General features: G+C 46.0%; 1 protein-coding gene and 1 long non-coding RNA gene across 7 annotated transcripts in view; both read left to right on the top strand.

Annotated features, from left to right (window-relative positions):
• Positions 1-14,393, top strand: part of ccser2b (coiled-coil serine-rich protein 2b) — a 74,377-nt gene that overhangs the window by 5,890 nt on the left and 54,094 nt on the right. For 3 of the 6 annotated variants that reach the window (XM_010895648.4, XM_010895650.4, XM_010895649.4), the window contains one exon: positions 12,894-14,365. In XM_010895648.4, coding sequence (XP_010893950.2) covers positions 12,894-14,365 — 1,472 coding nt within the window. Of the gene's footprint in view, positions 1-12,549; positions 12,685-12,893; positions 14,366-14,393 lie in introns of those variants that run through there. The other 3 variants (XM_034292200.1, XM_034292201.1, XM_034292199.1) reach the window with 3 other exon arrangements.
• On the top strand, positions 915-3,710 carry LOC105025149. The gene is made up of 3 exons (XR_829107.3): positions 915-1,054; positions 2,642-2,786; positions 2,931-3,710. It is a non-coding gene; the product is annotated as an uncharacterized LOC105025149 (long non-coding RNA).

Below are 14,393 nucleotides of genomic sequence, written 5' to 3'. Positions count from 1 at the left end.
CTAACATTTTGCTCCATTAAGATGATAAGGGAACTTGAACTGGCTTAGGGACTCAGGGATCTGAGTATGGAATGAGCGGGCAGAACTGTTTCAAGGCATCCTGTGGCCTTACAGGAAGGAGCTTTGTACTCTGTTGTCATGGCGTGGAGGCATGGAGGAATGAGAGCACACAGAAGGTGGGGAGTGGACTATAATCTACGGCTCTGTGGGAGTGGATTCATGTCAGCATCTGCTGGGAATGTTTTTCTAAACAAGCCTGCAACTGGACTGTATTCACCTGATTTGTGCCATGCGATGACAATTTCTGAATGTCTGTCCGGACCAACAATAGAAGGTAGTACAGTGGAAAGCCTGGTTATGTACAGTGGAAAGCCTGGTTATGTACAGTGGAAAGCCAGGTTATGTACAGTGGAAAGCCTGGTTATGTACAGTGGAAAGCCCGGTTATGTACAGTGGAAAGCCCGGTTATGTACAGTGGAAAGCCCGGTTATGTACAGTGGAAAGCCCGGTTATGTTGTATTTCTGCTTTGACACATGCCAGTGACTATTTCCTTTCTCTCACACAATAAACAAACATTGTTATGCAACAAGGGCTTAGCTTAGCAACCTCAAGCAGTTGAATGTTTTTTTTCCCACGGTGCACACCTGACCTCGTCTTCTACGTGATGACTTTGCGTCACGTTAACAGTTGGAATGAATTGCGCTAACAGCATATTCGGTTGACATTGTTACGTATGACGTATTGCTTCTCTCCATCCCCGTTGCGTAGTTGGGGTTGTTTTTGTGTCTGTGTCCGGGTGGCTTGTCTGTCTGTCTTTCGCAGGTGTGGTGAATTGCTGGTGATGAGGGTGGGCGTGGCCTGTCCTCTGTAGTCCTGTTCTCAATCAAACCTGGCAGTATATGAGCAACTTGTGTTGGTGCAGCACGAGAGATTTTATTTCCAGTAGAGAGAGAGAGCTGTTCTGGAGTTTGTTTTGGTTGCCTTTGTCTTGTCTGCCTGCTATCCCTTCCTGCTGTTTCCATCCACTTACCTTTTTCCGGGGAGAAAAGATAGGTATGAAACCCTGGTGTATACATTCGCCCGTAGATGACCCTCTGTTAAACACCCCAGGTTAGATGTGAGCGGGTGTCACCCTTGAATTTTTGTTTGTCGCAGCTGGATAGGGGTTAGAGTGTGTAGGCAGGGACAGAGGTGCAGGAAAGCTTAGGGCCTTGGTTTTCCTTATTTCTTTGATTGGACCAAGTTTGCCCAGCCCTTCTCCTTTATTCCCTGTGTCCGCTTGTCCACTGTCTACCCTTGGTATGTTGTTGGGTGTTGTGCTATGTACAGTATGTAGTAAAATTCCTGGTATGGGCTCGTTTTCAGCTTGCTGAAACACATCACTTTCTCACCCGTGAGCGATCGGGTACCGGCAGTTACCCCACCACTCCCAAACGAGCCATACCCTTGGAGGTGGGGCGTAACAGATCGGGGCTCGTCCGGGATCATAATTGAACAGCCCGTGATCATAATTGAACAGCCCGTGCCCGCCCACGTTTGTAGTTCAGAAGTAGCTTTCATGTCACAGTAGCCTTTTAGACATGAGGCTAAACAACCAATAAACTAGTTTACATTGTGCAAGCAACACTTCATCTATCTCATGTGGTTAATTATTGCAGGGTCAGTCCTTAATGTTGCGCCATTGGGATGGAGCCAGTAAAAACGTCTTGGGCCAAAACATCATCTCACCTGCTCATGTTGGTGTTCCTGTTCAGTATAACTGCTCTGGGGCTGTACTATACACCATTGAATACTACATGTGGAATATGCCGGCCATTTCTATTGCATAGTGCATATTGTCGTTCATTCCAGCGCCACCACCAACTGTAGCATCTGATTGGTGGCAGATGTTGCACTTGAACAGCATATTTTTTTATACCTTGGCGAGCAAGCAGAGGTCCAGTAAAGTGCACATGAAGTACTTTGAGCCTGCCATTGTTGCGTGCTGTAATTAAACTTGTGCAAGCTGAAAATCTTTGTTCCGCATACTAATTTAACCTATTCTTCCCCCATACACATTTCCATTTCACTCTGAATATTCCATTTAAATTTAATGGGCTTTGTTAGCATGGGAAACATTTTGTTCACATTGTCATGAGAAAAATGTAATAAATAACGAAGACCACTCAATCTTTACATTAGGTATGAATATATTTCCCTTAGAAATGAAAATTTCTCTTAAGACCCTCCAAAACCCCCCCCCCCCCCCGACCTCTTGGAGTGGCAGATGTGCCACGTTATATATTGTGGCAAATATTTTAGAGATTTTGACTGGTCATTGTGCTATACATTTTTAGCTTAATGTGGCAAAGCTGAGATGGATATTGAGAGTGAAATGAAAATAAGAAAATAATTCTGTGTGTCAGCAAGGCTTTTTGTCTGGTCTGATTTAGTGTGCGCAACAATGATTTTCAGCTTGATGCATGTCAGACCTGCTAAGCTTTCAAGCCTAATTCCTGCACACAACCTTGGATCTCGGTTTGCAAGTCTAGTCTTTGGCTCCCTTGCTGATTTGTAGGTTCTTGCTCCCGCGAGCCATTCTGTGCATGTACATTCGGCACTAATCTGACTCCATACTAACCACAATCTCTTGGATTGCAGGCACCATGATCTTACCTAGTAAGCTACACAGGACCCCAAATGTAAAACTTCCCTGCTCATACCTGCCCTGCTCTGAGGAGGGCAATTGTTGGGAGTGTTATCCACTGGTTGTAGTTAAGAAGTCAGATCTCAACTTCATTCTTAAGTTAGTGGTCTTGAATCTATACTTTTTAAGCAGGTCAAAGAGTGGATCAATTATTTCTTCCTGTTGCTATATTAGGTTGCTATTGTTCCATACATGAGTATGTAAAGTTATCCTGTACTTGTTTTTTTGATGGTTGTATTATAGCATTTAGATCTTCGACCGACGAGGCAGAAACGTTGGTCTGCCACCCAAAGCTGCTGGCCTCAGTAATGAGGATGGAGAACCGTGAAGATTGGTTCATGTTTTGGACCAAACTGTATGCTGATGATGGAGATGCGTATTGTGATATCATGCCCATGCCTTCCAGCCCTGTTAGATGACACACTGGTGACCACAGATCTGGGTTCACTGGTCAGTCATGCACCGCCCAGGCGGACCCAATCTGGGGTTCTTCTGACCATCTGTTCCTCAGACCGGCAGCACTGCCCAGCTACTGTTCCCTCCAAGATGCCATGTTTTCTGTTATTATTTAGCTGTATGCTAAACATTGTCAATGATGTACATTTCCAAGTAACTGTCCGCAAATAAAATCAAAATGCAACAGTGCTCCTAAAATTTCCAATTGCCCAATACACAACTTTATTTAACTGTTTAGGAATTTTGCTTCAAATATTGGAAATATGTACAAAACCAAATCTGTCATTCATTATAACAGATATTATATAACAGAGTGCTTTCTGGCCAGAATTTTTCTGAAGAATACTCAGGCAGCACAAACATTTTCAATCTCTCCTATAATGTTGAATATGTGACCTCTTTATGATACAATCCTTGAGAAACAATTATAATGTTGTTTTATTTCAAACCAGCCGTGTGATGAAACCACAGAACAATTTCTTTTTGATTTGGAGGACAGGTCTTCAACTCTCTAGAACCTGCTGAGGGGACGATGCAGCAAGCTGAGGCCATAATTGCAATATAAGCCAAACCATTTCTAAAATAAAAAAATTAAAAAGGTTTTATTGCATTTCTTTGTTTGACCCCTCATCATTGACCTGTATAAATATGTCAGTTTATTTGAGTATTTCCACAGTACTTTCCAAGTGTGTATCCACAACAGTGGCTGCTGTTCTGGAGTTTCCGGAATCCCAAGTTTTGTTTGCTATTGACATAAAGATTACTATGCATTTGCCAGTTATGTTAGCAGCCACTTTTTCCTTTGAGTCTCCAAGATGAGTGTATCTCTCCTGGCGCTTGAAAGACAGAACAATCTTGCCAAAATAAGCCTGAAACCACAGGTAAAAAAAGGGATTTTCTTTTGAGGGGAACCTACACGAAATATCAAATGAACAAGACAACCGACAATCAATTGCCTTTTAATGTGTATGTATTAGCTATTGGGAGTAAACAATTCTTGCAACTAAAGCTGTATGCAGAGTAACTAATTATATGAACACAATTAATATTTTTCAAATGCAGGGTGTGTTGCCTGTCTTGCCTGTTCAATCTCCACGTACAGACAACTTTGGGTTAGAAATAGCCCTGGAATGTTTGGTCTAATTGTTGCCAACTTCTATTTTAATTGTTCAGAATATGAGTTAAGGTGAAATATGATGTGGTAAAGCGAGAACTAGGGGGGGGGGGACCTCTTTCCACAACCACAGCTGTAATAAGAAACATTCCAATTGTTTGAATTTTCCTCAATTAAAAGTATACAAATATATACTGGTATATGCCTTGGAAAAGTAGTAACATCGATAGCCTTTGAACCCAGCCAGGACTTTAATGGAACCTACTGGTTATAATCCTGTCATCATGACTAGCAGAACAACCCTCTTTGTCTAATTCTCCTCAGCCTGGGTGGGGCCTGTCCAAACAGACAAGCTCCATCATAAAATATTGAAGCACCTATTTTCCATAGCTTCATGTTGGGAGTCCATTCTCCCAGGCACAGACCGGGACGACTCGGGAGGCTGACTGAGATGAGACATCCATCATTCATAACCGTTTAAGTCCAGGCTTATGCCACTGAACTGAGAAGATCGGTTAACTTATTTTCAGAGTTGTTTGCCACGCCAAGGCATGTTTTTATTTGACTGATGTTTCAAATTGAAACCTTCCGCTGCTCGACATTTTGTGGTCTGTGGGCGTGGTGGGGCCTCGCCTTGTGTTTGGTCGGAGCATGGAGTGTGGCTAGCCAGGCAACGTTTCAGTTTTAACAGAAGATGGGGTAATGCTTCTCTTTTAGAACTACTGTAGTGTTCAAGTTACATTTTCAGTGGGCCGTGTTATAGAAAACACAGCGGACAGATTCACATTATCGCCCCATTTCCACTTTAACTCAACTTTAATGAGCAGATACATCAAGTGGATCTTATTAAATTACAGATAGAATCTCAGCATCAGCAGTTATCTGCCAGCATGCTTCTGTACAGTATGTCTCTTTGGGTGGCTGAGAACACAGCAGTCAGAAGCCGTTTAGGATAGAGTTGTGGTGGGAGGACAGTATGGGTTCCTGCGCCCCTCATTACCCAGTCATTGTGTATGGGTAGAAGGAGAGTAGGAGGCAGTGTCTTTCTGGGCGGCTGAAGGGCCCCATTACTGAGAGTGGCTCATAAACTGGTTACAATAAGTATTTCCTTACATCATTATCAGACTCTTCCTCTTCGGCGTAGCAGCTGGGTGTTCTTTATCATTCTCACATGATACTGCTGTTCCACTGTTTGGCCGCACACTTTACATGATACATGTACATTTTGGTCATTTAGCAGATACTCAAGCAGAGCGACTGACTTGAGCATTTGAATAATTGATCAGTGATTGCATTTGGGAGATTCTGCAAAGCATCTGTCTGCGTTTTCTTTTAGCTCTTCATCGGAAATCAAAAAGTACTGAGTGATGTGGATTTTTGTTGCTGGTGTTGACTGTGGCCTGTTTGATGAAAATGGTAAACTGAAATGTGGGATTTCAAACAAAGGAGAAAATGCCTCTTACCTTTAAACCATCTCAAGAGAATTGAGCTTGATGTAAGTAGTTTTACTGAAAGTAGACTGGTATGTCTACCATGTAATGATTTTGTCTGTCGTCCCTTTAAATTGTTGAACCGTCAAACAGCCTGTGGAGCAGTGTTCGCTAAATGTAAGTCCGAATTTCCCTGTGTTCTTTTGCTGTGAGGTGACTCAGCTCTGTGTGTGTGTGTGTGTGTCCGTCCCTCCGTCCGTCCACAAGCGTTTCAGGGCTTTTCAATTATTTTACATCTCCTGTATCCTATGCGTTGTCTCAGAGTCATTATGCTCGGTGGTGGTGGGGGGGTGGGGGGGGGGGTTGCTCTGCTGTCCTGCTACTTTACAGGCTAACAGAGTACCACTGCAGGGGGTCTCTGGGTGGGCCTTTTAACTTGTGTCCTCTGAGTGACCCCCTTCTCCCTCTCTGGACTAGAGGAGGATGATTTGCCCCCAGGTTACCCCTCCTAGGTTGAGGTTAGCCTAATGGTCTTGCGTGAACACAGGATTAGCCTGCAGTGATGGATGGTTAGGCTTAATTGTCGCTACTCAGTATAGCATGACATGAGGTATAGAGCAATACTGTTGAACCATGCTTCTGTATTGTCTTAATTTACATTGGATGTAATTAGAGCCAAATTCCTCCGCTATCATTTAGGGAACCCTAGTGTTTTTGCAAGTCATTACGATGAACTTAATTTGTCACTGCTGTTGTCTGCCTTCCCTGAGGGTAACAATCAATGATAGCATACCAAACACTTTTCCATGTTTTGATTTTTGACAAGGAGGAGTCCTGAAAGGGCCGCACCCAACAATCTGCCACTATAAAGTAGGCAGGCTTCTACCAAGCCTCAAACTATGTCATTGATTGGTGGAGCCTGTAGACCAGGGTATAACAGCGCTTGAACTTCATACACCCCAGGTTTCATAAGATCAGCCAGGCTTATAATGTTACACGTTTAAAAGTTACTACATGTAGAAAGGTTACTACATTTACAGTTGTCCAAGTCATCTCCAATAGACAGGATGTCGAATTTGAAGCTCATCTGTTTACAGTTCATACCTTTTTCCAGTACCTCTCCAAGTGGCCCAAATCCTCTGCTGTGTCGGCTGAACTCTGAGAGTGGTTTACAAAGGGGCCTACGTCTAAGCGTTTCTGACCTTTGGCCTGGGAACCTTGACGCTAGGTAATCTGGTTTTGAACAAACTCCCTTTCGATTTTCTTTTCAGTGTTGTGTGAGTGTGTCAGTAACACTTTGATTCTGTGTCGTCCAGGCTGGAGGAGCGTGCTCTTAAAATGCCTTTTAAAAGCAGCCGTTCGGTTTATGAAAAGGCGTTGGTCGATAGCCATGTACTCAGCCCGGATGCAGGATCTGCTGCTTCTGTGCTGTTTCAAGGCTAAGCTGACAATAGAGCCAGTGGGAGTCATAGGGCTCAAGCAAGCCAACTGTCTTGTGCTCAGTGCCTATTCATCTCAACTAGACATTTCAGACTTATTTCCACCCTATATCTCAGCTGAATCCGGATATAGGCTACCTCTAGGATGGGGACGGATAGTCTTGGTGGGTTATGTTTTTCTGTGGTTTGGCTGCCAGTGGCTTCAATTACAAAATATGCATCTTTTGTTAACTGTTTCACTGGCGTCTTCCAGTGGGAGCTAATATGAAGTGTTGCCAACAATTTATTGAGAGTCAGTTGCGTGCTTGATTTGACATTGCATTTATCTATTGCCACAACAACATCACAGCACTAATTTGCCTTGCTGTAGCCTAGCTGCGTTCCCTGACTTGGGAGTTTTCGACCCTTTTCTGCTGCTTCTTCCCCTTGTTGAAAATGAATGGGGGTTGAACGTCTACTGCCAAATTCACTGTAAACGAATATGGTTGTTTGTGCTTCCCTGCCTGTGTGAGTGCCCTTCTGTGACTTCTGCTTCGCAGTCATTAACCTGGGCGATGAGCGTAGAAGACCAGAGAGACAGAACTTTTTTTAGGGCTCTTCAACTTTTTCTATAAATGGCAGCCAGCCAACACTCGTTACCAAACCCCCTCTTTCAGTCTGCTGCTCATTCTTCCAGTAGTTGTTGACGTAATTTATTCAACCTATTAATTTATTTTGCCCATGGTTGGCCAATAATTGTGAGAATATTGACGCAGATTCCTATCAAAGTTTGATGTCGCCTGGGAATTCTCTTAATGAGGCCTTGGCTGGCCCGTCTGTCTGACCTTGGTTTAGACTGACTCACCGCTGGAGTGCAGGATTACGCAGCGGGCTTGGCGGGGTGTGTTGGACCTTACATTGGACCCTTTGAATCTTAGCTCATAAGGAACAGGCGCGTGAGGGGGGGTCAATGTGTGTCAGTATGTGTCACTAGAGTGGGCCTGGTCACGGGCCAGGTCGGGTCGGTGGCCAAGTAACGATAATGGCCAGTAAATGGTAAGTAAAAAGTGTACCAATAGAAAGGGTTTTACTCTATATGACTGTAACAGGTATTGGAAAGAGAGTTGAACTGACCTCTGAAATCCTACCTCTGTCTAATGAATTAGTCAACTGGGTGGCACTAATAATGGGTTAGAAGGGAACGGCTCCTGGCTATGTGAATGTCTCTTAGACTGGCTGCTATAAGTGGCCTTTTAGAAACACAGACCAGTTCAGATGAGTTTTTTTCTTTAATCAGTAACTTTGCCAGCAAGAAAATCAGATGTAGAAAAATCAGATGTGATTAGTCAAAAGATCAATTAGGGGAGAAAACATCCGATTTGGGCTGCCTGTGAAAATGTGACCATATACAGTTTCTTAGATTGTTATTGTGAGTTTTTAATTTATTTATTTTCCCCCTCAAAGATTAGTTTGTTTTTCAATTGAGTTGTTCACATTACAGGTCACATTAAAGGTGGAAAAAGTTCTGACATGATTTATCTTTTCCACATTCTTCTACATCACAAGACACCTGGCATTTTAACAGGGGCGTGGAGACTGTATGTGTATGCAACCCGGTCACTGTTTTACATGGACGGGAGTAGCATAGTCTGTAACAGCACAGTAACAGAGGGCCCCTTAAACAGGTGAACTGTAGATGGACTACTGCTTATATCTGTTTGCTTTGGCCTTGGAACTGAGCGAGCGAGAGAAGGAGGGAGGCGGAGAGAGGCAGAGGGAGGCGGAGAGAGGCAGAGGCAGGCGGAGGGAGGCAGAGGCAGGCAGAGGGAGTGAGTGGGAGGCAGAGGGAGTGAGTGGGAGGCAGAGGGAGTGAGTGGGAGGCAGAGGGAGTGAGTGGGAGGCAGAGGGAGTGAGTGGGGGAGGGGGAGGGAGGGGGAGAGAGAGAGGCAGAGGCAGGCAGAGGGGGGGGGGGGGGAGGCAGAGGCAGGCAGAGGGGGGGGAAAGTGGTTTGCTTGCAGCCAGGTCCCCAGTAGAGGAGCAAGGCCAAAGCTCATTAACACGCTGTGCAAACCCATTCATCTGCAAGCATTTCCTGTCCTTGACCAACCTTGCAACGCCACACTGCAACACACACACACACACACTTACTTCTGCAGTATACAACATGACTTAGTCTATTAACATACACACACACACACACACACACACACTTTCTTCTGCAGTATACAACATGACTTAGTCTATTAACATACACACACACACACACACTTACTTCTGCAGTATACAACATGACTTTTCATCTATTAACACACAGACATATACATTTAGCCCACATGCATTTATTCATTGTTCCAATTGGACTCTTAATATTTCATCCGGCACAGCCAGAAGAGTACTGGTCAATCCTCGGAGCTTGGGTCCTCTCTAGGTTTCAACACCTCTCTGTTGTTTGATCCTTGGAGTTTAAGGCCGGGTGTTTTTGTAAAAGCACTTTGTGACAACTGCTGATGTAGAAAGGGCTTTATAAATACATTGATTGATTGATTGATTGATTGACATACATACATACTTACTTCTGCAGTATACAACATAATGGAGTCTATTAACACACACACACACATCTGCAGTATACAACATAACACAGTGTATTAACACACACACACACACACACACATCTGCAGTATACAACCTAACGCAGTGTATTAACGCACACACACACACACACACATCTGCAGTATACAACCTAACGCAGTGTATTAACATGCGCGCACACACACACACACACACACACACATCTGCAGTATACAACATAACAGTGTATTAACACACACACATCTGCAGTATACAGCATTACAGAGTCTATTAGCACACACACACACACACACACACACACATCTGCAGGATACAACATAACAGTCTATTAACACACACACACACACACACACATCTGCAGGATACAACATAACAGTCTATTAACACACACACACACACACACACATACTTCTGGAGTATACAACATAATGGAGTCTATTAACACACACACACACACACACACACACACACACACACACACACACACACACACACACAGACTGTTTTTTGTGAAATGTGGGGACATGAAAAACAGAATTCCATGCTCCCTAACCTTAACCCTAACCCTAACCTTAACCTAACCCTAACCTTAACCTAACCCTAACCTTAACCTCAATAAAGTAAAATTTATGGCTAAACTTTACCTAGATGTAATGCCTAACCTTAACCCTAAACTTAACCAACAACACCTGGACCTTAAAGAAACCCCAATTCTAACTCTAAAGTTAATTGTAAGTTTGACCCCTAAAACTAAACCATGAGCCAGAAAATGACTTTTGAAATGTGGGGACATGAAAAATGTCCCCACAAGTCACATTGTTCAGGTTTTAGTATAGTTATGTGTCCCCATAACTATACTAAAACCTGAACAATGTGACTTGTGGGGATGTCCTGACAAGTCACAAAAACAAACACACACACACACATCTGCCGTATACAACATAATGGAGTCTATTCACACACACACACACACACACACACACACACACACACACACACACACACACACACACACACACATCTGCAGTATACAACATAACGGAGTCTATTAACACACACACATCTGCAGTATACAACATAACTTAGTCTATTAACGCACACACACACATCTGCAATATACAACATAACTTACTCTTTTAACACACACACATATACTTCTGCAGTTTACAACATAATGGAGTCTTAACACACACACACACACACATCTGCAGTATACAACATAACTTAGTATATTAAAACACACACACACATCTGCAGTATACAACATAATGGAGTCTATTAACACACACATACTTCTGCAGCATACACCATAACGGAGTCTATTAACACACACACAGACACACACAAAAACATACTTCTGCAGTATACAACATAATGGAGTCTATTAACACACACACACACACACACACACACACACACATACTTCTGCAGTATACACCATAACGGAGTCTATTAACACACACACACGCGCACACACATACTTCTGCAGTATACAACATAACTTAGTCTATTAAAACACACACACACACACTTCACCTCCCTCCTCTCTCTCTCATCCTTTCTCTTCCTCTTCTCCCTTTTGCTCTGTCATTCACCCCTGTCCTCTGTTAATGAGAAGGGGTCGATGGCTTTGAGCCAGCACCAGCCTACACTGAGTGGAGCCTCCACAGTGGATTTGCCCAGTCATCTCTCTACTTTCCTGCTGCTACCCAGAGCTTAACACAAATATTATGTTTTATTGTGTAGCTCAAGCACTTCACCTATTTCAATTGACCGTGTTGGCCTATTGGAGGAAGCAGAGATGGGGTATAGTTATAGTAGTACCAGTTCCTGTTGCTGAATCCCTATCTGTTTATGTAAACAGGGCTAGTTGCAGAACCAATGTGACAGACACCTGGGTAAACACCGTCTAGGAACAGCCAGTCTTCCATCTCTCTGGGATTTAAGTCGTTGATCTGCAGTGGGGGTCAGGGCAGCTACTAGGCCTGTATGGGGAACCCAAGCTTGACTATGTATGTCTTTTGAGTTAAGTAAACGTCAACACCTGACTAGCTCCTGAGTCCGCTTGATTGTTGCCTTCGAGGTCCTTCTGTACTGTTTCTGTATTTTTATCTTCAGAACATTTTCTGACGGGTTGTCTCTATTCTCTGAATTGATACTTTGTTCTTCGAACCTCTTGGGAATGGTTTACCCTGGTAAGGTTGTGTCTGTAGGCATATCCATGGCCACGCTGTCATCTCGTGGTTTTTCGGGAGTGGGGGGGGGGGGGGCAGGGGGAGGGGGGGGGTCTTAAATAACGCAGGCCCGTCTTTAGTGATGCCCATGAACCCACACCAGAATATCAACCCTCGTGCCTGCTGGGCATCACCCATGTGATCCTGTTGTCGTCTGCTGGGAGTTATCTATCGTCGGTCTCCATAGACATGTCTCCCTAATAAGAAGAACCCTGTTCCTGACAGAGTGGATTTGTTTTGTCCTGACCATATTGCCAATAGGGTGTCAGCTATTTGGTTTGTAGCTCCTGTCTTCCAGGTTGTCTCTGTACGTCTGCCTCCACAGCTTCAGGCGGCTCTACCTGGTCCTCAAGAGAGGGGAAAAACACGGCTCGACTTAATACGTGTCAGCTCTTTCTCCGTCCACCACGTGTCCGTTCTGGGGAAAGATTGACAGGCTTCTGATGTAGCCTTCTGGGTGTGGCTTTAAATGTCAAGATTTGGCGGAGTAGCATTGTGATTTTTAGGGGTGTGCCATCTGGTACGGCGTGTGTGTGTGTGTGTGTGTGTGTGTGTGATGTGGTTTTGCTTCAACAAGCCCTGACTTAGTGCTTGTCTTTCCCAGCTAACTACTTGTTCACACCCCAGTCTTTTGGAGTGGTAGGGCACTTTGAAGGGCGTTTCAGAACATGACATGGTATATTACTGAAGGTTCTCCCAGATGTTATTCGTCTTCTATAGCTACTGTTCACTAAAGCTTTGTCTCTGTTCCTTGTAAGGTTGAATTAGATATTCCAGTCTTTAATGCATGTTGAATTAAAGTAACAGTCTTTAATGCATTTGATAGCCTTGAAGTGTGCCTCAGTGTTAGAGGCACTATAGTCTTAGCATGTTCTCAGCTAACATTCACTCTTGTCCCCATTCTCCTTTTCTTCCTTCCTTTTCCTCCTCATCCCGGTCTCTCTCTCTCTTTCCCTCTACAGCTCAGCCAGTCCTGCATACCCATGGTCCAGCAGGCAGCTAATGGAAGATCCGGTTCCCAACGTACCCACCATGGTCTCCAGGCTGCCCAAGTTTGGCTCACGGTCCGCTCTGCCCACGGCTGTGGCTGGCACCGCCCCACTCACCAACGGGACCCACTACCTTGCCTCCGGCACCATGGGCAAAGGGATATCCACCGCCAGGCAGAACGGGTCGGTCCGGATGCCAGCCTCCTCTTCTTCCTCTCTAAAGTGGAAGAAGGAGAAAGGAGACCCAGAGGAGAAGGGAGGCTCAGGGGAGGAGGGCGTAATTGAAGCTGGGCATCACCCCCGACAACTGCAGCGGTTGCCAGCGGTGGTACCGGAGATCAGGAAGCCTGTGGTGGTTAAGGTACGGGGGAGTGCCTCCTCCAAAACGGTCTCTCGTGCGGCCGCCCCCAAACAGGCTTCTTCTGGACAGGGTCTCTGCAACGGCAAAGCCGGTATCAGCAGGCAGACGGCAGGTGGTGGTGGTGGGGGGGGGCGGCCCAGGGCCTCATCCGCCAGGCACAGCCTTGTGTCCCCCGTTGGCACCCTGACCAGCAGCTTCTCCTTCTCCCAGTCCAGTGGCAGCCTGGAATCCGGCTCGGAGGAGAACATGGTGCGATCCCAGAGCCTCACCCATGTCAAGAGGATCCCCTCCCCCTCCGAGCCGCCCATCATCCGCTCCTACTCCTTCAACCGCGCCTCAGAGCTGGCCAAGGAGCTGCCTAAACCCATGGCCAAGTCTCAACCGGTCAAGGCCTCCCTGCTGGCCCGGCCGAGTCCCGTGCTGAGCGGTGGGGGAAGAGGGAGCGGCCTACACCTTAATAAGGGTGTACTGGGGCTGGCGCCAGTCAAGGCCGGGGTGGGGACAGCGAGCGGCGTCTTGCCCCCCGCCGCGCTGAGGAAATCCTTACTACCCGGCCCGGCTTCTAACACCACCAAACCCTCGGCCCTCGGCTACAAGCTCTCACGCCCCTCCCTCATCAAGCAGCCTCGCCCCGTCCTGCCCGCCCCTGCAGAGCAGGTCCAGGGCGACGGTGAGGAAAGCAAGGGGAGGAGGAACTCTGTGGAGACGCCGCCTGTCACCCCAGACCCATCCAGCACCACGGACAGCCCTGGGAGCACCCCGGAGGGTGTGACAGAGGGCCTGCTTGAGGAGCCTGCGACCCCGAGCGCGGTGCCTTCCCTCGGGGAGGGCCTCGAGGACATGTCCCTCTCCTCCACCTCCTCCCTGGAGCGCAATGACAACAGCGAGGAGTACATGGACGACTTTGACAACCTGGGGAATGGAGGCGACGGGATTCTGCTTCTACCGGCTCCTGATGAAGGACGCCCTATCTTGGCCGATGAGGACAACACCGACGCCAACCGGCGTTGTGGGGGAGCGTCCATGACGGGCCTGCACAGCTTCCTGTCTGACAGTGTAGACTGGGCCGCGATGGGCATCACCGGTAAGATTCCACACGCGTCAGACCAATG

The sequence above is a fragment of the Esox lucius genome, chromosome 5, assembly GCF_011004845.1.
Source record: "Esox lucius isolate fEsoLuc1 chromosome 5, fEsoLuc1.pri, whole genome shotgun sequence".
NCBI classification, from domain to species: Eukaryota; Metazoa; Chordata; class Actinopteri; order Esociformes; family Esocidae; genus Esox; species Esox lucius.
This window is presented reverse-complemented; position numbering and strand designations above follow the sequence as displayed.